General features: G+C 42.7%; 1 protein-coding gene across 2 annotated transcripts in view; it reads right to left on the bottom strand.

Annotated features, from left to right (window-relative positions):
- APBA3 (amyloid beta precursor protein binding family A member 3) overlaps positions 1–27,756 on the bottom strand; it is a 218,265-nt gene that overhangs the window by 183,656 nt on the left and 6,853 nt on the right. Inside the window, exon 2 of one of the 2 annotated variants that reach the window (XM_040322250.1) lies at positions 20,850–20,882. The exons of the other annotated variant lie outside the window; for it this stretch is intronic. Within the exon in view, the coding sequence (XP_040178184.1) occupies positions 20,850–20,882 (33 nt within the window). The remainder of the gene's footprint in view (positions 1–20,849; positions 20,883–27,756) is intronic. 2 annotated transcript variants of the gene reach the window in all.

Below are 27,756 nucleotides of genomic sequence, written 5' to 3'. Positions count from 1 at the left end.
AGGAAAGGGGGCTTCATGGTTTTATTTATCAAATATACTACACCATGGAGCCCCCCTTTCCTCTTTATGTTGTTTGAGCATCCAAACTCTGGAATCCTGACCGTAGGTGATTAAGCAGGAAAGTGATCACTATGCCAGTGGAGTTTACCTGAAAGGCTTACTTTTAAGCCAGATGAGGTGAGAGGCTGGGGGAAACTTGGGCACCTGCAATGGATTGAGGCACTTTGCACCGGATGAGATTGCAATAAAAAGTGGATTTTTCATTTGCACTTGGATTGTTATGCACACCGTTTTGGACTGTTCAGAAATTTTCCAGCACAGAGACTAGTATTGCACACCTTTGCTTGGAAGTTCAAAATTGCTTTATTGCACATCATTTTTGGCACAGATGTTTTTTGCACATTAGATTTATTTGGCACAGACGTTGATGCACATTTTATTTCTGGATCCCTTTGAAAAGTTTAATTTGCATATTTATCTGCATCATTGTTCATTTGCACGTTATTTAATTTTTGCATAAGAAGAGTTTGGACACTATCATTTATTATTTTAAATGTTTTGTTATATTTGATTTTTAAGCTCACTCTGCTAGGCATAGTTATTAATCATTGCACTTGTTTGGTGCACGTCATCTATTTATTATACACAGATTATTGTTTTATTATTCCTTCATTTAGTAAGCGCCACCTTACCCCCCCCCCCCCCCTTTTAATTATGTGTGCTTATTAGTTGGCTGCTACTGCTTTTTCTTATTTTTTTAGGGTTTAGATTAGTTTGCGCATTAGTTACCACACTTTATCACATCAGTTTAACCTCTTAAGGACCGCCTAACGCCGATATACGTCGGCAGAGCGGCACGGCTGGGCATAAGCACGTACAAGTAAGATGCCCAGCCGTGGGACGCAGCCACGCGCCGCCGGCAGTGCTGTGCTCGCGAACCGGTCCTAAGCTCCGTGATTGTGCCTGCGGAAACGATCGCCGCCGGTGTCCCACGATCGGGTCACAGAGCTGAGGAACGGGGAGAGGTAAGTGTAAATAAACCTTTCCCCGTTCTTCCTAGTGAGAATGTCACGGATCTTCTGTTCCCTGTCATAGGGAACGACGATCAGTGACATCACACGCCAAGCCATGCCCCCACACAGCAAGAATCACTCACTAGGGCACACTTAACCCTTTCAGCGCCCCCTACAGGTTAACCCCTTCACTGCCAGTGTCATTTTCACAGTAATCAACAGCATTTTTATAGCACTGTTCGCTGTAAAAATTACAATGGTCCCAAAATAGTGTCAAAAGTGTCTGATGTGTCCGCCATAATGTCGCAGTCACAATAAAAATCGCTGATCAACACCATTACTAGTAAAACAAAAATTATTAATAAAAATGCCATAAAACTATCCCCTATTTTGTAGACGCTATAACTTTTGCGCAAACCAAGCAATAAACGCTTTTTACCAAAAATATGTATAAGAATATGGATTAGCCTAAACTGAGGGGAAAAAATGCTTTTTTTTATATATTTTTTGGGGAGAGCAAAAAGTAAAAAATATAGATTTTTTTCAGAATTGTCGCTCTATTTTTGTTTATAGCGCAAAAAATAAAAACCGCAGAGGTGCTCAAATACCACCAAAAGAAAGCTCTATTTGTGGGAAAAAAGGGCGTCAATTTTGTTTGGGAGCCACGTCACACGACCGTGCAATTGTCAGTTAAAGCGACGCAGTGCCAAATCGCAAAAAGTGGCCTGGTCCTTTAGCAACAAAATGGTCCGGGCTTAAGTGGTTAAAGTAGACGTTAATAAATGTGTAGGACTTGATCTCTCTTTCTCCTTCTAGTAGTTGGTGTCTCCACCTCTCAAATTGTATTTGCAATAAGCCACAAAGCATCTTTCTATGAAAGTGATACTCACTTATTTTATGCATATGTCCTGTATTGTCTTATGACATGCAGAATTAGGTTTAACGACTTGCTTACTGGGCGTATATACCCCCTTCCTGCCCAGGCAAAATTTCAGCTTTCAGCACTGTTACGCTTTAAATGATAATTGCGCGGTCATGCGACGTGGCTCCCAAACAAAATTGACGTCCTTTTCCCCCCCCCCCCACAAATAGAGCTTTCTTTTGGTGGTATTTGATCATCTCTAAGGTTTTTGTTTTTTTTGCACTATAAAACAAAAACAAAAAAAAAAATGAACATTTTAAAAAAAATTCAAAATACACACAATATTTTTTACTTTTTTCTATAATAAATATTACACTTTTTTAATGTATTCTTCTACATATTTTTGGCAAGAAAATAAAATAAAAATCGCAATAAGCATATAATCATTGGTTTGCGCAAAAGTTTTAGCGCCTATAAAATAGGGAATAGAGTTTTTTTTTTTTATTATTCGTTTTTTTTTTAGTTTTTTTTACTAGTAATGGCGGTTATCTATATTTTTGTCAGGAAAGCAATTTTACAGCGGACACATTTTTGGGACCATTCACATTTATACAGCGAACAGTGCTATAAAACTGCACCGATTACTGTATAAATGTGACTGGCAGGGAATGGGTTAACACTAGGGGGCGATCAAAAGGTTAAATGTGTGTCCTGCTAGGTGATTCTTACTGTGGGGGGAGGGGACTGACTGGGGGAGGTGACCGATGGGTGTCCCTATGTACAAGGGACACACCATCGGTCTCCTCTCCCTGACAGGACGTGAATCTGTGCGTTTACACACACAGATCCACGTCCCTGGCTCTGACTGCCGACCGCGGGTACCTGGCAGACATCGCGGCCACCAGGCACGCGCATCGGCACTTTAGCGACGCGGCGGGCACGCGCCCTCCTGGCATTGTAGAGCCACCTTGTGGCCGTCATTCTACAATGGCCCAGGTCCGAAGTGGTTAATATGTACATTGTTCAATAAAAAAAACGTTTAAAAAAAAAAATCCATAAAAAGTGGGTACTCACAAAGCACAAATCTCAATTGAGCCATGTAAACTGTGTATAGACATCTGCAGGATCATAACACAGGGTATAACTTCCTCAGAGCTAGGCAGTGAAGTGAGGAACAGGAAGTGAGGGGAAATCCCTGCAGATTAAAGTGATTGCAAAGTCTTATTTAAAAAAAATAAAACATGTTATACTTGAATTTGAATATCATGCAAAAGTTAATTTATTTCACTAATGCAACTTAAAAGGTGAAACTAATATATGAGATAGACTCATTACATGCAAAGCAAGATAGTTCAAGCCGTGATTTGTCATAATTGTGATGATTATGGCTTACAGCTCATGAAAACCCCAAATCCACAATCTCAGAAAATTAGAATATTACATGCAATCAATAAAACAAGGATTGTACATAGAATATCAGACCTCTTAAAAGTAGAAGCATGCATATGTACTCAGTACAGATCGAGGACAGAGGGGGCGGAGGAGGACACGGAGGGGTGCACGGAGCACGGAAGGGGACAGGAAGGGGGGCTGGAGGAGGATACGACAGTCAGCGGTGATCGTTGCGGTGTATAGATTTCACTAAAGCAGTTGAAGTGGGGGGGGGGGGGGAGCGGCTGTCGGGCTTTATTGAAATCTATACAGGGTGATCAGTGCTTGTAACTCCCCCCGCTGCACCGAACACTGTTTCAATCGATTAATTGTGCAATTATTGTTTCGATTAATAGCCTTAAAAAAGAAAAAGTGATTTTGCGGCGATTTTCATTTTTAAATTTTTTTGTTGCCAATTTGTTGTTGGGCAAATTAAAAAACACAAGTTGCCGCAAAAACGCATTACATGCTTTCCTGCAGCTTCTCCATTGAAGTATATTGAACCAAAAAAAAAAAAAATAGCATAGTTTTGCATTAAAAAAAAGTACTTGCCCTTTCCAAATGCGCAGCAGCTGAAAAAGGCATGGATGTGAACGTGTCCTATAGGACACCATGTAAATTAAATGTAGTGTGTTTCTGAAAAAAGCACCAAAAAACACTGAGGTGTGACCCAGGCCTGAGATGTTTAGTAACATAATGGGGTTAAAAAAACAAAAATTTGTACAAAAAGAGCAAATAATGTCTACTGTAAGGGGTTAATTTTTTACTGTGGGACAGTGAAAGTAATATTTACAGTAGTGATTTGCTCTTTTTGTACTACAAAGGGCCAATTTTTTTATTTTTAACCCCCTTTAGGTTACTGGCCGATTAATCGATTATGAAAATAATAATTGATTAATTTAATAAATCGATTAGTTGTTTCAGCCCTATGGGCAAATGCTCGGTATCTGTACTGATACTTGTATCGGTATCGGGACAATCCTATGTGTGACATAAGCTTCTAAATGTTGTGCACAAAATGCCAGGAAATGATCCCATTTTGGAAAGTAGACACCCCAAGCTATTTGCTGAGAGGCATGTCGAGTCCATGGAATATTTTATATTTTGACATATTTTTTGTGGGAAAAAGACACATTTTTTCTTTTTTTGCACAAAGTTGTCACTAAGGCTCCATTCACATCTAGGCGGACGAAATCGCGGCGTTTTGTCGGCGCAAATCGCGGTACAAATAGCGGCGTTTTGTACCGCGATTTGCGGCGACAAAATGCCGGTATTGTCCGCCTAGATGTGCCCTGGATTGACCCCCCTCTATGGAGATGCTTCCCATCTCCTAGCCGAACGCCGAAAGACGCCTGAAAAAAAGGTCCGGGACCTTTTTTCAGGCGGCAGGCGTCAGGCGTGGAGATGTGAACCATCTCCATAGAGGGAAATGTGTTTCCAGCCCTCTGGCGGCATCGGCGTAGCGCTACAGGCGTAAAAACGCCTAGATGTGAATGCGGGCTAAATGATATATTGCTCAAACATGCCATGGGCAGATGTGGAATTACACCCAAAAATGTATTCTGCTGCTTCTCCTGAGTACGGGGATACCACAGGTGTGAGACTTTTTGTGAGCCTAGCCGCGTACGGGACCCCAAAACCAAGCACCACCTTCAGGCTTTCTAAGGGGGCAAATTTTTGATTTCACTCCTCATCACAGTTTTGAAAGCCATAAAATGCCAAGATGGTACAACCCCCCCCCCCCCCAAATGACCCTTTCCATTTTGGAAAGTAGACACCCCAAGCTATTCTGCCGAGAGGCATGTTGAGTCCATGGAATATTTTATAGTTTGCCACAAGTTGCGGGAAAATTACAAACTTTTCTTTTTGCACAAAGTTTGTAATATTCTCGCAACTTGTGGCAAACTATAAAATATTCCATGGACTCAACATGCCTCTCAGCAAATAGCTTGGGGTGTCTACTTTCCAAAATGGGGTCATTTGGGGGGGTTTTGTGCTATCTGGGCATTTTATGGCCTTCAAAACTGTGATAGGTAGTGAGGAGTGGAATCAAAAATTTGCGCCCTTAGAAATCATGAAGGCGGTGCTTGGTTTTTGGTGCCAACGTACGCGGCTAGGCTCCCAAAAAGTCCCACACATGTGGTATCTCCGTACTCAGGAGAAGCAGCAGAATGTATTTTGGGGTGCAATTCCACATATAACCATGGCATGTGTGAGCAATATATCATTTAGTGACAACTTTTTGTAAATTTGTCATTTAATCACTTGGGACAAAAAAATAAAAATTATTTCAATGGGCTCAACATGCCTCTCAGCAATTTCCTTGGGGTGTCTACTTTCCAAAATGGGCTAATTTGGGGGGGGGGGGGTTTGTACTGCCCTGCCATTTTAGCACCTCAAGAAATGAGATGGGCAGTCATAAACTAAAAGCTATGTAAATTCCAGAAAATGTACCCTAGTTTGTAGAAGCTATAACTTTTGCGCAAACCAATAAATATACGCTTATTGACATTTTTTTTTTTACCAAAGACATGTGGCTGAATACGTTTTGGCCTAAATGTATGACTAAAATTGAGTTTATTGGATTTTTCTTATAACAAAAAGTAGAAAATATTTTTTTCAAAATTTTCTGTCTTTTTTCCCCATTTATAAATCACAAAAAAAAAAAAATATCACAGAGGCAATCAAATACCATCAAAAGAAAGCTCTATTTGTGGGGAAAAAAAGGACGCAAATTTAGTTTGGGTACAACATTGCATGACCGCGCAATTACCAGTTAAAGCAGCGCAGTGCCAAATTTCAAAAATACCTCTGGGCTGAAGTGGTTAAACATTCAATCTAATGCAAGCCACTTTGCACCCGATGTTGCTAAATTTTCGTTTGTGCCACAAAAATAATTATTTGTGCCTCTTTGGTTGCGGAGATATTGTGCGTTATAGTTGCTGAAACCCCACCCACTTTGCACCCCATGTCGCTAAATTTTAAAAACAAACACACCATTGGATTGTGCCACGTTTGTGCCGCAAAAATAGACTTGTGCCGCTTTGGTTTTCGGAGATAATGTGCGTTATAGTTGCTGAAACCCTGTGTCCAGAGGATCTCACGGCACAAGATGGCGGACGTGCACAGGCAGCTTTCCCAGCTCAGGGCGGAGGTGGAGTCCAGAGGAGCGGAGTGGCTGCAGCAGCAGCTCTCATCCGTCCTGCGAGATCGGGCCTCGGTCAGAGGCAGGAGTCCGTACGAGCTCGGTGGTCTGGGCCCCTGAAGCGCTTCTCTCCAGACTCCTCCCCCAGAGCTCGGTGTCAAATCACCCGCAAAGCGCTCGTCTGCACCTGCTGGTGGCGCACCTGGAAGAAATCCCCTTTTAAATCGGCGGGCGGGGCTTCCGGGGGCTTGGCCAGCGTCAGGATCAGAAGGGCTCCTCTCCCCGGCGATGAGTCAGCTGAGGCAGAGCCTCGGCAGGGAAATCATGCCGCTATGGCCGCCAGGTCCTCTACCTCTGCAGCAGGTGGCTCTCCCGGGACCAGCCAACACCAGGTGATGTCAGAGCAGCAGTGTGACACCAGCGGCGAGCACCCAGGGCCCTAGGCGCTCTGGTAAGGTGACCTGGAAATCAGTGGGCGGGCCGGTGCAAGAAGGCCGGGCCAGCAGCTGCATGGATCCTTGGCATCCAAGGCCACTACCCCTGGGGTGCCGTCGGAAGACCTGGAGATAGAGGAGAGATCGGAGGGCGAGTTGTTCGCTTCTGAGGGGGAGTCTCCGCATGGACGCCCTGCATCGATGGAGTCAGGGCCTGCAGCTGGTGGGATCCTTCCTAGGCAGCCTGGCAAGTCTACTACTTCTTCTTCTTCTTCTAACATGTCTGTGTTTTCTGCTGTTGCTAATGTGTGTCTGGGGGGGGGGGGGTGGCCCTGTCCCGCAGTTGGTGGCTCCGCGGTCTGATTTGCCCATGTTTTCTGCCCCTTCTAGTGCAGGCCGTGGTCACGCCACATGTAGGTCAGATGAGGGGTTGCAGGGGTTCCATTTGGGTTTGAGGAAAATGGTCCAGCCATTTGAACCAGGAACAAGTGCCCAAGCCATGCCGTCGTGGATCCTGCTGGTGGGCGAGTCAGCGGCGACAAGGCTGGCTTCGGTGTCCGGGGTTGATCCCCTTGCGCCTGACCCTTGCACTTTGCAATTTCTCTAGTCCTGACTTTTGCCCTCTATATGTAGGTATAATCATCAGGTGTGGTTATCAGACCAGACAGAAGATGATTGGTCATGCACAACCCGGGGGGCGCAATATGGTATGTTCGCCCCAGGGCGCTGGATGACCTTGTCCTGGCACTGCCCGTGGTAGCTCATTGATACTTCCCGTCAGTGTATCTGCTTGCCATTACAGGATGTATGGACACACAGATACAAAGAAAGATCTGCAGATCGCTGGTGCAAGGTTTTACAGGCTCCAAAAAAAAAAATGTAATCCTTTAACATTTGATATATAATTACTAACTAGAATGCGGCCTGGTGCACCCAGTGTAGTGCCTCCATCCCTTAAAATCTCCATACAACCAATTTATTTGTCCTGGGTCTTTAAATGAGGTATATAATCACTGATTTTTTACCTACTGCAGCTTTGTATGCATGATCCAAATGAATAAATCAGCTACTAAAAAGTACTTATAAATAGATATAATAAATTATAAACAAGCGCGCAACCAAAATTTCAATAAAGTGTCATTATAGAAATCCCTATGTGAAATAGTCAAATCAGTAATGATTGTGTATATAAAAATACGCAAAAAAAACAGTGAACAACAAGAGGCAAATGTATTCAAAGTAAATTTAAAATCCTAGAAGTGTCCTATTTTTATGCTTTGGGACTTTGGGCCAGATTCACGTAGAGCGGCGCAAATTTAGTTTGTCCTAAACGTATGTCAGTTAAGTTAAGGCAGCTGAATTTTGTGACGTAAGTGCCGTATCCACAGAGCATTTGCGCCCAAATTTGCGCCAGCGCGACGTAAATACAGAGGCGTAAGGCGGGGTTATTGCAAGTGGGAAGGAAGTGGGCGTGCTCCATTGAAATGAGCTGTGACCCCATGCAAATGAAGGGCCGGCCGTACTGCGCATGCGCGCACGAATCTGCACCTCACTGGGCATGTGCAGAACTCGGCTCGGCGCAATCAGTGAGATAGGAAAAAGGCCAAGCATACTTAGTTTGAGAATCGCCCTGTGTATATAGCCCCAGACAAACGCACTTCCATTGCAAAAGTACATCCCTGTGTTCCCCTTTCCTAAAGCAAGTTGCTTTTGCTCTGTTGTCTGTTGCTGTTTGTTGGTGAGTGTATTGTTAGCTAAAAGATTTATTGTAGTAGGAGGTTGTAGTAGTTGTGTGTTTTTTCTGTGTTTGTTTTTGAATTTGTATTAGCTGTCTGCTTGTGTTGTTTGATATTGCTGTCTTGTGTTTGCGGTTGGATTTTTGTGTGTGTTTGTTCAGTGTCTTTTTGTGTGTGTTTGGTCTATGTCTTTTTGTGTGTGTTTGGTCTGTGTCTTTTTGTGTGTGTTTGGTCTGTGTCTTTTTGCGTGTGTTTGTTCTGTGTGTCTTTTTGTTTGTTTGTTGTGTTTGATTTTTGTGTGTGTGTTTGGTGCTGAGTGTTGGGTGTTATGGCACCAAAGAGATGCAAGTTGAATTTTTCCCGTCAGAGAAAAGCAAATACTTGCCAGGGCTATCACCCGATTTGGGCGATATTTGCATGGCCCTGAGAGCCGGGACACCCCCCTGGCCAGGAAGAGAGCCATCATCCAGGAGATTACGGATCAGATCAATGCGGAGGGGGGAGGGGGGGGGGGGGCCCCCAGTGGGATCTCTAAGAAGATCAATGATCTGAGGAGCCTGGTCCGTGACAAGATGGCCAAGATCAATGCCCATGCCATGGCACTGGCGGAGGACCACCCTGCTCCGTCAGGCTGACTGAGGAGGAGTGGGCAGTGGCCCGGTGGTTCCACCGACAACAAGTGGTGGGCCTGCCTGGCTTTGACTCCGAGGAGGGCGTGAGGACAGGTTATTTTTTTTTTTAAATTTCTATCTGGTGTGTTTTTTTAATTAGATCTGGTGCTCTGCTGGGGGTTTTTGCCTTCCTCTGGATCAACTGTGGGTATGGAGTTGGGTGTATGGGATTGTACTGTGTTTTTTATTTTATTTGTTTATTTTTTATGGTTGGACTGGATGGACTTGTGTCTTTTTTCAACCTGACTAACTATGTAACTATGTGTGGGGGGGGAAGGGAATATGTGCCAAGTGTGTGGATCCTCCAACCTGTGAATGTTTTGTGTCTTCCACAGATGGCCAGGAGATTGCTGGGCCATCAGGCCAGGCTGCACCACCCCCAGGACAACAGGCTGCTGAAGAGCCCCAAGAAGGGCAGGAGTCCTCAGGGGAGGGGAGGGGAGGATGAGGGGGAGGAGGATGGGGATGATCCGATGGACCTTGCAAGGGAAATATATTTGACTTCGGATGTGGTTCACCATGAGGCTACCCCTGAGGCTGGCAGCAGTCAGGCCTCCATCAGGGGTAGCCCCTCCCACTCCTCCCCCAACAGGGCTCCCCTCACAAGGGTCTCTCTCTCCCCTCCTCCCAGGCCACAAGCCTCATCTGTAGGCAGGAAGGCTACCCAGAAGACCAGGGGGGTGGCCGAGGTTCTGCTGACCAGTCAGCGGAGGGACCAGGCCCGGCAGACCCAACATCTGGGTCAGCTCACCCAGTCTTTGGCCCAGATGGAGGACAGCCTGGGCTTAACTAAGAACTCGGTCAGTGAAATGGGCACCAACTCCTTGGCGGTCATTACATGCATTTGTGACCTGCAGACCGCCACAGCAGGCGTGGCCCTGGAGGTGTCTGCCCTGACCCAGGCTGTCCAAGCAAACACCCAGGCTGTCCAGGCCAATACGGCTGCCCTCACTGTGGGTCTGACCAGGATCGCTGTGGCCTTGGAGGGCAGGCCAGCAGGAGGACAGTCATCAGGGGAGGCTCCTCCTTCCCCTGCTCCCCCCCCATGAGTCTCCCCTGGTTGGCCGTGGCCGTGCCAGTGGCCGGCCCAGGCGTAAATCACGCCGCCGCCATTAATTGTTGGTTGTACTTTTTTTTATTTTTTTTTATTATTTTTTTTATTATACTGTGATTATGATTTGGTTTATGTGTGTGAATGTGGGGGTGACATTCCTGGTGAAAAAGGGTGTCACCCTCAGTTTTGGTGGATTAGGGATCCCCAGGACCAGGGAGAAGTGATCCCAGGTCCATGTGAATGGTGTATGAATGCACAGTGACATAATTGGAGCCGTGGCGTGGCGTTGGTGCTCCCTAATACCATTGGGCTACTTGGGTCTAATCCAATTCGATGTGCATGTGATGTGTCTGTGCTAGGGACCACAGTGGGTGTGCATGCATGCATTCTCATTGTGCCATGATTAATGTGTGTGTTTACTGTGCAAAGATGCATTCTGCGAGGCGTCTCCTGGCTGCTGTTCCCTCAGAAGAGGGGGTACCCTCGGTTACTAAAGTCACTAGTATAGCTATGAGCATGGATGCCCCTGGCATGTTGGCATACAGATTGTTGTCCTGCAAGTGTGTGTGCTCAGCTCTTCCCTAACGGTGTTGCTTTAGCTGACATTTACACGGCTGGTGTAAAGTTAGGGCACCTTTTATATGGTGTAATTTTACACCATGAAACTAGCAGATGCGCACAGGGCGTAATCTACGCCGCACAAGCGTACTTTTGTGGATCGCCCTATCTCCTTCATTTGCATATTAGCATCGAAAATCAATGGTGTATGTAGCGTATTTTGCGCTTCAAGACGCGCCGGTGTAATCGTTTTAAGTAGGACGGAAAAATCTGGTTTTCAGGCGTATTTCGTTTTGAGGATCAGGCGCAAAGATACGCGCGGCGCATTTTTCAATTACGCCACGCAACTTTAGATACGTCGGCGTAAGGGGTTTGTGAATCTGGCCCTTTGTTCTTTTTTCACACAATGAACATTTAGCACATCATTTACTTTGAATACATTTGCCTCTTGTTGTTATTTACTGTTTTTTTGCCGTACCGATTTGACTATTTCACATAGAGATTTCTATAAATGACACTTTATTATTTTGGATGCGCGCTTGTTTATAATTTATTATATCTATTTATATGTTTCTTTAGGCCTTAAGTATTTAGGCTTTCATGAGCAGCAGCACCATTTTTTGTTTGATAATTTTTTTACCATCAATTGTTTGATTTTTCACATTCACTTTTTATTAGGTTCAAGTGCAGAGTTCTTTTCTCTTTTTTGAGAACTAAAAAGTACTTAACCACTTCAGCCCCGGAAGAATTTCCCCCCTTCTTGACCAGAGCACTTTTAATAATCATTATAATTTTTTTAATTAGTAATGGAGGCGATCTGCGTAACTGCAACATTATGGCGGACACATCGGACACTTGATACTATTTTGAGACCATTGTCATTTATACAGCGATCAGTACTATAAAAATGCACTGATTACTGTGTAAATTTCACTGGCATTAAAGGGGTTAAACACTAGGGGTCGATCAAGGTGTTAAGTGTGTCCTAGGAAACGATGGGCTAACACTGCTCCCGATTACAGGGAGTAGTAGATTCCTGTCATGTCACAAGGCAGAACAGGGAAATGGAATAAGTGTGTGTGAACCCGCGCAATGGAATAAATACGAGAACTGCTGCCTCTACGGATTACTGCCACCTAGGTGTAGTAAGAAATGTGAATAATAAAAAAAAGTAGATGTGGCGCTGTTCTGATGTAAATATATATACCTTAAAGTGTACCTGTGCATATATAGTGCAAATTTCCTATGTGCAGAAAATCTATGTGCAAAGAATATGCTGTGCGAATGATAATAAAAATTAAAATATTAATCCTAATTTCCAAGGCGTGCGACTTTAAAATGCGTGCAAAGTGCAAATAAAATTACAAATAAATTAACCAATATGCAGAAAAAATAAAATTAATGATACAAAGTTCATCTTAAAAATATAATATGCTGAAAAAATCACTAGTGCTTGATTGTTGAAAAGCGTGATGCGTGTCTTGTGAAAAAACGTTGTATTCTTATGGTGATCACAGCAAACGTGGCAATCCATGCTCTTATTTGGATTACACTCACCAGATATTTCATCCCCACTAGGGGTATGAAGTAGGGTTGTCCCGATACCGATACTAGTATCGGGACCGATATCGAGCATTTGCACGAGTACTTGTACATGCTCCCGATGCTTCACCCAATACTTTCTTTTTATTATTGTAGAGTGGCTGGAGAGGGGGCAGGCAGAGTCTGTGGAAGGAAATGCGGGCGGAGTCTGGCTAGAGAGGGTGGGCACAGTTGGTGGACGGAGTCGGCGGGAGGAGAGCGAGTCCTCACCTGCAGTCAAACTTGGTAAGCTGGCAGGGGTGTAGGGCACAGCCGCATCAAGATCGGTGACCGGTGCAGTCATATTCGGCCGGCCGTCAGCCGCTTAACGTGCCATCTATCAGTGCCACCCATCAGTTCCCATCAGTCAAACTGCCACATGACATTGAAAAAAAAAAGTATCGGTATTCGGTATCGGCGAGTACTTGGAAAAATGTATCGGTACTTGTACTCTGCCACTGTGGGGCACTTTCATGTATCACTGTTACGATAGCTTCAATTATAACCCATGAAAGAAGGCGAAAGGCGAATGCCCAATAGTGTGATACCGTTTTAAAACAATATTTATTAGGAAAATTAGTGGAAAGGTACTCACATTTCATCAAGTTAAAAAAGCTTATAATGCCAACACTATTCAGTCCGACCGGAAGTGATGTGATCTGTGCTAACCCCGCCCTACTGGTTTTGTCGTATTGACGTCATCTAGAGCATGCACAACGCTTGCCTCAATTCCCATTTATAGAACATCGCGGTCAGGTGGACGTGGCGGCCATTTTGGGTAAGATTCTGGAGGACAGAAATCTGCTGTACTATATCATTACTGCAGCCATTTTTTATTGGATTTTGCAGACCGAAGCCCGCATGATGCTAAGATATTATCTGCCATACTCTGTCATTACGGCCGCCATCTTTGATTGTATTTTGCAGACCGAGGCCTGCTTGGTAATATTGAGATCTTGTCTGCCATATTTAATGCTGTTTAAAGAGTCTATATGTCTAGAGCAGGGATCCTCAAACTACGGCCCTCCAGCTGTTGCAGAACTACACATCCCATGAGGCATTTTAAAACTCTGACATTTACAGACATGACTAGGCATTATGGGAATTAAAGTTCCTGATCAACTGGAGCTCCATAGTTTGAAGACCCATGGTCTAGAGGCATGAATGTATACTGCATATTTTCTCTGAATTTTTTCCCCAATGTCCCGCCTATTATTTGCATACCGCAATGTGCTGTAAATATAACACATAATCCAACATTGGTCAGAATACATATTAAAATTACATAATTAAAATGTTTAAAAATGTTTTGTCCGCTGATCTGTAGTGAATAGGATTATTTATACTGGGAAAGGGTACAAGTAAATTGGACCTTGTTTATGTTTTAAAAAATAAAAATGCAGATAGGTGCGATTTAAACTGTAAAAAATTATGTATAAGAATTATATAAAATAGGAAAAATGGATAAAGTAAATAAAAATATCTATACAAGTTAGAGCTGCACGATTAATCGCGGAGAACCGTTATCGCGATTCTCCGGCCCACGCAATCTCTCCTGCTGGATTTGGCGATTCTCAGCGTGCGAAGTGAGGCTGCCTGTGTCCCTGTGTTGGAGTGGAATCATCTGCCGCGACGGAGCCAGCGTGAAACGCAAATGGTTTGGAGATACAGGAACTGACGTCTGGCGTCAGTTGCGGTATCTCCGAGCCATTTGCGTTTCACGCTGGCTCCGTCGCAGCCGTTGGGCAGCAGGACTATTCTTCCCAGGGGACAGTGCAGCTAGTACAAGGCAAGGCAAGCCTGTACATGTCACACAGGCAAGTGTAAGGCTGTAAGCTGCTGCTAGTATATAATAGAGGTAGACCGATATGGGTTTTTCTCTGGCCGATACCGATGCCGATATTTAGAAATCACGGCGGCCGATAGCCGATTTATGATGCCGATTTTTTTGGGCCGATATGTTAAGCCGATTTTTCAGGCGCTTTTGGGCTAAACAGTAAAGTTAGCCCATATTTATTTATTTTCAACCAAAAGTTTTCATTACCTGTTTTTGTGTTTATATATATATATATATATATATATATATATATATATATATATATATATATATATATATATATATATATATATATATATATATATATATATATATATATATATATATATATATATATAAAATGTAATACACAAAAACAGGTAATGAAAACTTTTGGTTGAAAAAATAAATATGGGCTAACTTTACTGTTTATTTTTTTTATTTTTTTTTATTTGTTAAAGTATATTTTTTCCCCAAAAAATGTGTTTGAAAGACCGCTGCGCAAATACCGTGTAACATTAAATATTGCAGCAATCGCTATTTTATTTCCTAGGGTCTCTGCTAAAAAAAAATATATAATGTTTGGGGGTTCCAAGTAATTTTCTAGCAGAAAATACAGGATTTTTACTTGTAAGCAACAAATGTAAAAAAAGATTTAGCCTTTAAATGGTTAAACTGAGAATTCTCCTACACGGAGTTCAGTTAATTGATAAGTAGCAACATTGTATATCTTTTCTAAAACTTGGCAGGCTGCCCAGGAGAGAGAGAGAGAGAGAGAAGTCTTCTACGGGAAGCACTTGCATTGACTTGTATTGCAGAAGCTTTTTGCAAGTCGCGGTGCTGAACTTATCAATCGGCTTTTTTAAAGCACAAATCGGCCGATGCCGATTAATTTAAAAACGCCAAATATCGGCCGATATATCGGCCAACCGATATATCGGTCGACCTCTAGTATATAATTTATGTATGTATTCTCTCTGGCAAATATTCATTTTATATATTCTCTGCCAAATATTAACTTATATATTCTCTGCCAAATATTAATTTTATATATTCTCTCTGGCAAATATTTACTTAAAGCGGGGGTTCACCCTATTAATAAAAAAAAAAATATATATATTTTTTTCCTCTAGCATAAAATGAGGCATAGTAGCGCGAGCTACAGTATATGCCTGTATTTATTTTTTTAGTCCGGTACTCACTGTGCAATCCTAGCGAGACGATTCCGACTCCTGGGCGTTCCTATCCAGAGGCAGCATGATTGACGGCCGGCTATGGTGCGTCACGCTTCTCCGGAAATAGCCGAAATAGGACTTGGCGCTTCACGGCGCCTGCGCATAGTCTGTGCGCAGGCGTCGTGAAGAGCCGAGACCTACTCCGGCTATCTTCGGAGAGCGTGACGTGCCATAGCCGGCCGTCAATCATGCTGCCTCTGGATAGGAACGCCCATTCCCCGCGGGGAGTCGGAATCGTCTCGCTAGGATTGCACAGTGAGTACCGGACTAAAAAAATAAATACAGGCATACTGTAGCTCGCGCTACTATGCCTAATTTAATGATGGAAAGTTGTCAATAAGGGTGAACCACCGCTTTAAATCTCTCTGGCAAATATTAATTTATATTTTCTCTATGGCAAATATTAATACATCTCTCTCTAAAATAATTAAAGTACCACCGTCCCCGTGAGTTTGCACGCAGAACGCATACGCAAGTCTCGCCCGCATATTTAAATTACGTTAAGTTTTTGAGAATCGTGAGAGAATCGTGATCTTCATTCTAAGCAAAAGAATCGTGATTCTCATTTTTCCCAGAATCGTGCAGCTCTAATATGAGTAGTTGGGGCCATTAAAGGTTGTTTAGGAGGTAAATACATTAATTAAAATGGCTACACAATATATGAATATATAGTGGGAGTATATGTATTGATGGTGGATAATTACATTTGGTAAAATTTTAAATAATTGAAAATGTATTAAAAACGTAATTAAAATTAACTTAATAATTAGTTAGATCTATATTCAGGCCTAGGGGCTGGAGAGTCTCCAAATGAAAAATTCATTTTGTCTCGTTCTGGGGGATTTTTATTTTCATATTTTCACCTCTCCAGTGTCCCTTAATCTTATCAATTCCATAGAACAGTGTTCCCCAACCCCCGGTCCGCAGCCCACTGCCGGGCCGTGGGCTATTTGCAGCCGGGCCGCGAAGGCTGCACTGTGTTTGGTGCGGCGGCGGGCAAACAGAGAGATGACATCTCTTACCGCCCGCCTGGATCACGGCACTTCCACCAACACAGCGGGGCTGCTACACTGCAGCGAGGTGCGGGAGCAGAGAGATGATATCATCTCTCGCCGCCCGCCCGGAACACGGCACTTCCACCCACACAGCGGGGCTGCAATACTGGAATACGGCACTTCGCCCAGAATGGAAATCAAAGGAAATGGTCTGCACTGGGAATCTGTACAGAGGAGGTGGCCTGTACCGAGGAGATGGTCTGCACTGGGGGTCTGTACTGAGGAGATGGTCTGCACTGGGGGTCTGTACTGAGGAGATGGTCTGCACTGGGGGTCTGTACTGAGGAGATGGTCTGCACTGGGGGTCTGTACTGAGGAGATGGTCTGCACTGGGGGTCTGTACTGAGGAGATGGTCTGCACCGAGGAGGTGGTTAGTTCTGGTGACTTGTACTGAAGAGGTGGTCTGTACTAAAAAGATGGCCTGTATTGAGGAGAGGAGGTGGTCTGTACTGGGGGTTTGTAGTGAGGAGGTGGTGTGTACTGACCCCTGCACTCTGTATTATGCACCCCTGCACTTTGTGCCCCACTCACTCCAGACCCCTTCACTCTGTGCAGTATCCTGAGACCTGAAGCAAATACGTTATGCACTCTCCTGAACAGGTGTCACACGAAAAAGGCAAGTGACAAACTGCATCTGGTGGCAGATTCTGCATTATGGTGAGTTTGAACTATTTCCGTTTACATTACAATGCAATGACAGAAACCATGCACTTCAATCATCCCAACACCATATCAGCCATTGTTCTGTGATCATTGAATCGCTAACACCAGCCATTTCCTCAACATATTGCCTGCGAAAAGCTACATAATAACCCAACCCCCGGGCCTTGGCCCGATTCTATGCCACAACACCGGTCCTTGGTCCCAAACAGGTTGGGGACCACTGCCATAGAACGTCATATGTTTAGGGTCTCTGTTATGGAAGTCTCTGAAATGTCTTGAGACACTATGCTTATTGAAACCGTTTCTTATGTTGGTTATACGTTCCCGGAGACGTATGTGTAGTTCCCTTGTTGTTCTTCCCACGTATTGCTTGCGTCAAGTGCACTTGATCACGTACGTCACAAGGGTACTGTTACATGTTATTAGTTCCTTGATATTATGTTCAGTGCCGTTTGTTAAGGAGGTGAAAAATTCTACTTTCCTATTGGTGTTTTTGCTCTCCTTACATGGAAGACATTTGCCACATTTGAAAAATCCATTAAAATGTTTGAATGTTTTGATATGTTTAAATGGATCCTCCAGAGCATTGGGTACAAGTGGATTCCTCAGATTTGGCGCCCTCCTATAGTCCATATTCCAGAGTGACCAGGAATATGGGGAGGAGATCGGATAAATGGGAACAAGAAGAAAACGAATGGGAGGAGAGGAGAGAATATATACACAGACCCCAGAGATGGTAAAGAGGAAACGGACCAGAGGAAAATGAGGGGGCATCAAGAAAAAGAAGGCGACGAGTATAAGAAGGTATTTTTAATTTAAGTGAAGACATTTTTAATGAAGAAGAACTGAGGATTTTAAATTTAGGATTAAAATATGCCCCTGATAAGGAATTAGATCAAATTTGAAATTAAGTAGATCTACAAAAATTCGTAAGAAAAATGAATATCATAAAATTCTTTGCAACAAAACAAAATAAAAAAAAAGGGGAAAAGGAAGTTACAACATTCAAACACTCTAATTTGAGAAACAATTGAACATTTAATCCAAAGATGCAAAAAAATGAAAGTTTAACAGTTTTTAAAAAGATGGTGGAAGATGACATCAGGAAAAAAAAAAAGTCAAAAAGAAACAAATATCTGGAAAACAATCAAAAAACTAGAAAAAAAAAAACATTATTATTCACCCAGCGGATAAGGGGGGGGGGGGTATAGTTGTCCTCAATAAGGGAGATTACGAACTAGAAATTAATAACCTACTAAATGTAAAAGACAAATATAAGAAGCTGAAAGGAAATCCAAAAGGAAGAATATGAAATGAAATTAAGATCTTTTGTCAAAAAAGGGGAAAATAGAGCAATCCTTACAAAGAAAAAAGCCGCTTTTTAAACTCCAGAGGCAGCAAAGATGCCTGTAATGTATTATGTCCCTAAAGTTCATAAGAATCGGCAAAAAATGCCAGGAAGGACAATAATCAGTGGCATCGATTCACTCTTTTCAAGACTACATGGCATACATGGATATTTTTTTACAACCATTAGTAAAAGAAGGCAAGTCATACTTAAAAAATAGCACGCAGCTTATTGATGAACTGAGAAATCTCAAGGCAGAAGAGAATGATATTTTGGTTACTATTAGGGCCGAAACAACAACTAATCGATTATGAAATTAATGGATTACAATTTTCATAATTAATTATTCGGCCAGTAACATAATGGGGTTAGAAAAACAAAAATTAGCCCTTTATAGTACAAAAAAGCAAATCACTACTGTAAATATTACTTTTACTTTCCCACAGTAAAACAATGAACCCCTTACAGTAGCGATCATTTGCTCTTTTTGGAATTATTTTAGTTTTTTTAACCCCATTATGTTTCTAAACATCTCAGGCCTGGGTTCACACGTCTGTTTTTTGGTGCTTTTTGCAGAAACACACTACAGTTCATTTACATGTTTTCCTATGGGACAAGTTCACATCCATGATTTTTTTTCAGCTGCTGCGTATTTGGAAAGGGCAAGGAGTTTTTAACGCAAAAACGGTGCTATTTTGTTTTTTTTGGTTCAATATACTTCAATGGAGAAGCTGCAGAAAAGCATGTAATGTGTTTTTGCGGCAATTTGTGTTTTGCAATCTGCCCAACAACAAATTGGCCCCAAAAAATGTAAAAATGCAAAAAAAAATGTTAAGGCCATTATCCGATTAATCGAAACAATAATCAGGCCACTAATCGATTATGAAAATAATCGTTAGTTGCAGCCCTAGTTACTATAGACGTTAATGCTTTGTACACAAATACAGTACAAGAAGATGGGATACAGAGTGTAAATTGGGCATTACACAAATATACAAATATGAAAGATGAACAAATTAAATACATAATTGAAGGCCCAACGTTGGCTATGAGCCATAATTATTTTTGGCACAAGGGAGAATATTTTACTCAAACTAAGGGCGTAACGATGGGGGCTAAATATGCCCCCAGTGTAGCAAATATTTTTCTCAACCACTGGGAGGAAGAGCAAATTTATAGTGTGCAGAGGAAGAACCTCAAAATTTACTGCAGGTATATTGATGATATCATAATCGTATGGAGGTGATCAGAAGAGGAGTTACAAATTTTCTTTGACAAGATAAAATTAAAATATTTATGCAATCACTTTTTCTGGAACATGGAACAAACAATTGACTATCTGAATTTACAACTTTACAAGAATAATGGATACATCAATACCAGAACTTTCTTCAAACCCACAGACAGGAATGGGTATATCCCAACAAATAGCTACCACCATAGACAGTGGATAGGCAATATACCTAAGGGACAGCTAATGAGAGTGCATAGGAATTGCAGTAACATAAACGACTATAATGCTCAAGCTGATATCCGAGGGTACCCAAGCGAACAGTCCTACATCAATACGACGCGCCAACCTAAACATTAAATCAACCAAAATGCCCCCACTTAACAAAAATCGCTGGCTGAACATCTTCCTCAAAGTAGTCCAAAGGGACTTGGAGGGACTGCCTTGGCAAATTAACAATCAGGACAATCTTTCCAAAATGGAGCGTAAAGCCCTTATAGAACTAAAAAATGCTAAGAATATTACCATCAAAAAAAGCGACAAGGGAAAAATGGACTCAACCAGATTTATCTGTTGTGCATGTCTGTGTGCCACACAGAGCATGGAGAAGAGAAAGAGCACCAAAGAATGGCCTGAGAATTTTAGAATAAAAATTATTGAAAAGCATGGACAATCTCAAGGTTACAAGTCCATCTCCAGAGTTCTGTTCCTGTGTCCACTGTGTGCAACATTGTCAAGATGTTCACAGCCCATGGCACTGTAGCTAATCTCTCTGGACATGGACTAAAGAGAAAAATTGATCAAAAGATTGCAACAAAGGATTGTTTGAATAGTGGGTAAAGAACCTCAATTAACTTCCAGACAAATTCAAGCCTTCAGGTACAGGGTACAACTGTGTCAGCTTGCACTATAAGTTGTCATCTGAATGAAAAGGGATGCTATGGTAGGAGACCCAGGAGGACCCCACTGCTGACACAAACATAAAAAAGCCAGATAGGGGTTTGTCAAAACTTACCTGAGGAAGACAAAATCCCTTTGAGAAAATGTGCTGTGGACAGAAAACAAAATTACATCTTTTTGGTAAAGCCCTTCATTCTACTGTTTTCAGAAAAATAAATGAGGCCTTTAAAGAAAATAATACAGTCCTTACAGTCAAACATATTGGAGGTTCACTGATGTTTTGGGGGTCGCTTTGCTGCTTCAGGCACTGGATGTCTTGACCGTGTGCTAGAGCTGCACGATTCTGGCTAAAAATGAGAATCACGATTTTTTTTGCTTAGTAACATCTTCTTTCACATTATACAAAAAAATTTGGGCTAACTTTACGGTTTATTTTTTATTTTTTTATTCAAGTGTATTTATTCACAAAAAATTGTGTTTGAAAAATATTGCAACAACCATCATTTTATGCTCTATGGTCTCTGCTAAAAAAATATATATATACATCATGTTTGGGTGTTCCAAGTCATTTTCAAGCAGAAAATATTGATTTTTACTTGTAAGCAACAAATGTCAGAAAAGGTTTGGTCTTTAAATGGTTAAACTTCCTTCATCTACACTCCAGAGTTCTTTCCTTTGATAAAAGATACTTTGTTTCTACTTTTTCGTGTGTTGTAATAAAACAAAGTTCCGAGATACATGGAACGAAACATTTAAACTCTTTGGGATCAGCACCCCTCGTACAAGTTGAGCTTTGCTACCCCCTTTTAGCTCAGTGACATTTACACTTTGAGTCGTAATGCAGCTTACTGGAGACATCATACGGAGACATGAATTGTCTGAGGACAATCACCACCCTCCGCATAGAGCTGCTTTAACTGTTTGGATTGGAGATTCGAGATTATTATATACCTTGTTTGGACATTGGCATTAGCCATTGTTACACCAGACATTGTCATCAACCATTGTTTCACCAGATATCAGCACTAATCATTATTTCACCAGACATTTATTACATCTAGTCTATTAATGAGCAGGGCACTCAGGGTTGTGGATATACACAAATGGATGGATTGGCTGCAATCCTTTGAGCAACTTGTGACAACACACAGATGAATGGATTGGCTGCAATCCCTTTTAGCAACTTGTGACAACATATTGGAAGGAATAGCTACGATTCTGAGCTATTTGTGACAGCAAACAGTGAGTAAACGTGTGTGTTACATTTAGGGTTGTCCCGATACCGATACTAATATCGGTATCGGGACCGATACCGAGTATTTGCGGGAGTACTTGTACTCCCGCAAATGCCCCGATGCCTGGCCGAATACTCAGCGCCCCCACCCCGCCGCATCACGCCGCATCCCGCCACAACGCCGCCGCTTGGTTAATACGGGCAGGGAACATTACAGCTTTTATTTGAATAGCTGTAGTGTTTCCCGCCGCGTATAGACACTCCCCCTTGCTCGGGATTGGACAGGTGATCTGTCTAATCCCGAGCAAGGGGGAGTGTCTATACGCGGCACGGCGGAAAAACACTACAGCTATTCAAATGAAAGCTGTAATGTTTCCCGCTTGTATTAACTAAGCGGCGGCGGCGTGGCAGCATCTAGGTATGGGGGACATGGCTGCTTATATGGGGGACATGGCTGCATATATGGGGGGGGGACATGGCTGCATATATGGGGGGGGACATGGCTGCATATATGGGGGGGGACATGGCTGCATATATGGGGGGGGGGGACATGGCTGCATATGTGGGGGGACATGGCTGCATTTGGGGACACATTTAAAAAAAGTATCGGTATTCGGTATCGGCGAGTACTTGAAAAAAAGTATCGGTACTTGTACTCAGTCCTAAAAAAGTGGTATCGGGACAACCCTAGTTACATTTCTTTGAAACACTACTGCAATCACTGTTCCTTATAACCATCACGTTACTTGTCTGTTTACAAGCTGCCTACCCAACACTGTGGATATATATCTTATGGATCGATTCAGATCTTCTATGAGTAACAGCTGCTAGTAATATAGTGAACAGCTTTATGGACATAGTTTTCTACATCACAATTGCTTTGACTGATATGGGAATCCGTTTAACTGTGGCCACATCATTGCTACTTAACTTACCGTATTTCTGGTGAACAATATTGTGAACATCTACAGCGCTTTGCCATCTCCTCTATGTCTCCCAAACAATTCTAAGAATCAATGAGATCAGACCCATATGGAGGTTACACCTGTTTGACATGGTGATCTCTATGGAAGGACTTTAAATCAACCCTTCAGGTTCCTTGTCCCTCTGGTATTTTCATCGATAATCTTGCTTATTATAAGCTATCCATCTGAGTGGAGTGGTGTACCTTATCATTTTACCACATTTATGTGGTTTGTATATTTATTTCCAGGTGTGTTTTCAGTGCTGCTTTTCCACACAGGGACAGTGGACATTTATAACCTGTTATTACAGGCAATCACTGCCCTGTGTAGGAACTATCAGGGGTACATATAGTTAGCAATTAGGCTCTTCATCTAGGGGGGGGTGTCTGTGTTTTGTGGAGGGTGAGGGTGCTATTCATATACCTTGGTCCTCCTGCGGGGGAATCGAGCTTGTTTAGTTACCAGTATACTGTATACCATTATTGGGGTTCTTTTAAATGGGGAATGATCTGGGTAGGTCCACCTATTATTTATAAGGGACCAATTTTTATGTCCTATATATGTTTTTGATATCAAATTAGTAGTTAACTCTTTAGGGTGTGCAGCGGTCTGTTTTTTTTTTCTTTTTGGTCATAATGTAATAAAACTTGGCAGACTTCCTTGTTTTTAGTTTTTCCAGCTGTGAGAACTCTCTGCACTTGTTAGAAAGATTGTGAAATGCTGTTTTGAAAGGGAAAAAGATTGCGATTTTGATTCTTAACAATTAATCGTGCAGCTCTACCATGTGCATGGCATTATGAAATGTGAAGACTACTATAGAAGTCTGGGGGGCAATGTAGAGCCCAGTTTCAGAAAGTTGGGTCCCCGCCAGAGGTCATGGGCTTTACAGCAGGGCAATGACACAAAAGCACACTTCAAAAAGAACCCAGAAATTGTTTAAAGGCGGTTGAAATGTCAGAAGGTTTTTATCTTAATGCATTAAGATGAAAAGCATCCCCCCAATACTTACCTGAGAACCATCTCTGTACAGCGATGTCCACAAGTGTCTCAGCCATCTGGGTCTCTCTTGACTAAAATTGGCTGAGACACAGCTGTGGCGCCATTGGCTACCGCTGCTGTCAAAGTAATTTGGCCAATCAGGAGAGAGGGGGCAGGGCTGAACTGCAGCTCCGTGTCTGAATGGACACACAGAGCAGCATCTCGGCTTGGGTGTCCCCATAGCAAGCTGCTTGATGTGGGGGCACTCAACAATAGGGAGGGGTCAGGAGCACAGAGACATCCAAGGAGAGGAGGATCCATGCTGCCCTGTGCAAATCCACTGCAACAGAGCAGGCATGTATAACATGTTTTTTAAATTTATATAAAAGAAAAAGAAGACTTTGCAATCACTAAGACAAAGCACTGGAGAGTACCAGTATGAGTCCAGATCCAAGTCCCACAAGCACCTGTGGAGAAATCTCAAAACAGCGGTTGGAAAAAAGGAACCCTTCTGTGACAGGAGTCACTTTGGGTGGGGGGCTTGTGGAACCCAGCTCCTCTTGGAGAGCTCAGGAAATGCCTTGTCCAGCTCCCCCAACCCCTTCTATGTTAAATATATGAAGATAAAAGTCCCCCTTTCATCAGAGACCATTGCTAGATGGTTTGAGGTGCGGTGGGGGTTGCTATGTGTTTGTTAACCACCAAGCCTCTTTCTGAGATTTCGTGTTTACAAGTTAAAAACTTTTTTTTTGCTAGAAAATTACTTAGAACCCCCAAACATTATATATTTTTTTCTATCCCCCTAAAGAATAAAATGCGGTGGTTGCAATACTTTGTCACACCGTATTTGCGCAGTGGTCTTACAAGCGCACTTTTTTTGGAAAGAATTCACTTTTTTTTATTAAAAAATAAGACAACAGTAAAGTTTGCCCAATTTTTTTCTATATTGTGAAAGATGATGTTACGCCGAGTAAATTGATACCCAACATGTCACGCTTCAAAGTTGCGCCCACTCGTGGAATGGCGATAAACTTAGACAATGTTTAAAAAAAAATATTCTACAGGGTGCATGTTTGGAGTTACAGAGAATGTCTAGGGCTATAATTATTGCTCTCGATCCAACACTTGCTGTGATACCCCACATGTGTGGTTTGAACACGGTTTTCATATCCGGTCGCTGCTCACATATGCGTGAGAGCTTGGCTGGACGGGCGCATTTAAAATTAAAATGGAAAAAAAATATTATTATTATTATTTATTTTACCTTTTACACTGTTCTATTAAAAAAAATTGTGTCACATTTATTTCTATTACAAGAAATGTAAACATCACTTGTAATAGGGGGGAAAAAAACATGACAGGACCTCTTAAGTATGAGATCTGGGGTCAAAAAGTCCTCAGATTGCCTCATGCACACTGGACGTTAAAATAACATTATAAAAATGCCAATAGCTTTGCAGTGAGTTTTTCAACATTTTTGCAATAGCATTTATAAGCGTTTAGCTAGCTGTTTATAAATTCGTTCTATATTGAATGGTTTGCTGCAATCAAAAGGGTGCAAGTCACTCTATGGTGGCTTGCCCAAAATGTAATTGATATAGTATGGGGATTGCGCTACCCTGGTAGGTGACCTCGATCCACCTAACCTTGTGCAATAAACAAAATTAATTAGCACCTGTGCTATTCCACCACAAATTTGCTAATAAATGACAATCCACCAAAAGTATATGTGTAAATAGATATCAGCCCTTCATATACCAAGTGCCTATATACAGATATTCTTCTAAAAACTATATATATATATATATATATATATATATATATATATATATATATATATATATATATATATATATACACACACATACACACACACACACATAAATATACCATGCACGTGTTGATGTATCCATTAGTGCTCCTTAAATCATCGAAAGTGATTACAGGTTCACAAAACAATACATTCAAGACACTTGAGTGTTTATCATGGGAATGAACCAAAGGCATTTATTGAGCAGGATCTGGCGAGTGGCCATTTTTAACGGTGATCACGGAGGTGGTGAAATCACGTTGTTTTTGAACACTCCCCAGGAGGAATAATTATTGTTTAGGAGCACTTGGTTATCACATTGGGACTTTCTAAATAAAGGGAGGCGGATTCACACAGGAATTCTTTATATATTAAAAAAAAAAAAAAAAAATTATATATATATATATATATATATATATATATATATATATATATATATATATATATATATATATATATATATATGTAATTTTTTTTTTTTTTACTATTTTTATTATTATTTTTTATTTCTACTATATTAATTGTGGTTTTGTGACACAATGGGGCAGATCCACGTACATCGGCGCATATATAGGCCGGCGTAGCGCATCTCATTTACGCTACGCCGGCTCACCTTAGAGAGGCAAGTACCGTATCCTCAGAGTATTTGCGCCCGACGTTGCGCCGGCGCAACGTAAATTCCTAGGCGTAAGCCGGCATAATTGAAAGTAGGAAGGAAGTGGGTGTGTTCCATTGAAATGAGCCGTGACCCCATGCAAATGAAGGGCCAAACGGACGGCGCATGCACCGTGACGCTGACTATGTTCAGCGCCTCTCTGCGCATGCTCAGAACTAGGCCAGGCGTAATCAGTGAGATACGAACTAGGCCCGGCGTAATTAGTGAGATACGCCCAGGGCATAAATACGCCCAGACATGCGCCCGTCCAGTGCAAAAGTACATCCGCTTGTTTCCCCCCCTGAAGCAAGGTACTTTTGTTGTTTTCTTTGCAGCTGATTGTTTTTGAGCCATGTATACTCCAGCAGCTCAGAAGAAGAGGAAATTTAATTATTCCCCACACCACAGGAGAAGGCGGTTATTATCAGGGCCATGGCCCAGTATGATAGGTTTCTTCATGGGGCAGAGAGTGCCAATACCACCCAGGCCAGGAGGAAGGAGATCCTGGCACAGATTTCCACAGATGTCAATGCTTTGGGGAGTGAGGTCAGGACCCCCAATGACATTTTAAAAAAAATCAATGACCTGCGGCGCCTGGTCAAAGGTAAGCTGGCCAGGATGAGCACTCATGCCAGGAGCACTGGAGGGGGACCAGCAACTACCAAGACGCTCACTCCTGAGGAGCAGGTGGTTGCCCAGTGCCTCCACAGGCATCAAGTGGAGGGAGTTGAGGGCTTTGACTCCGTTGAGGATGCCTTGAGGACAGGTAAGTGTGTTTTATCTCCTATCTGGTGTGTAGCATGTGTGGGGGGGAAGGGAATATATGACAAGTGTGTGGATCCTCCAACATGTGAATGTTTTGTGTCATCCACAGATGTGCAGGAGGGTGCTGGGCCATTTGGCCAGTCCACACCATCCCCCGGACATCAGTCTGAGGCAGACCACCTGGCAAGCCAGGAGTCCTCAGTGGAAGGGAGTGGCTACACCTCTCCTCAGGAGGTAGTTGAGGAGGAGGAGGAGGTGATCAGTGGGAATGAGGTGAGGCTCCATTTGGAGGAGTCTTCCCCTGTGGCTAGCACCAGTCAGCTCTCCATCAGGGGTAGCCCCTCCCCCAACAGGGCTTCCCCCCCAAGGGTCTCCCCTTCTCCAAGGCCCCAGGCCACTTCTGGACCCAGGAAGGTGTCTAGGAAGACAAGGGGGGTGTCTGATGTTCTCCCGGAACACCTCAGGAGGGACCAGGCCTGCCATCTGGGTGAGGTTGCCATGAGGATGGACCACATGGCACAAAGCAGGATGTGGGCTGCAATTCTTCAGCTGTGGTTACCTGCCTGGCTGATCCGCAGGCCACCACAGCAGGCCTGGGTGATGAGGTCCACGCCC

Source organism: Rana temporaria, chromosome 1 (assembly GCF_905171775.1).
Source record: "Rana temporaria chromosome 1, aRanTem1.1, whole genome shotgun sequence".
Taxonomy (NCBI): domain Eukaryota; kingdom Metazoa; phylum Chordata; class Amphibia; order Anura; family Ranidae; genus Rana; species Rana temporaria.
This window is presented reverse-complemented; position numbering and strand designations above follow the sequence as displayed.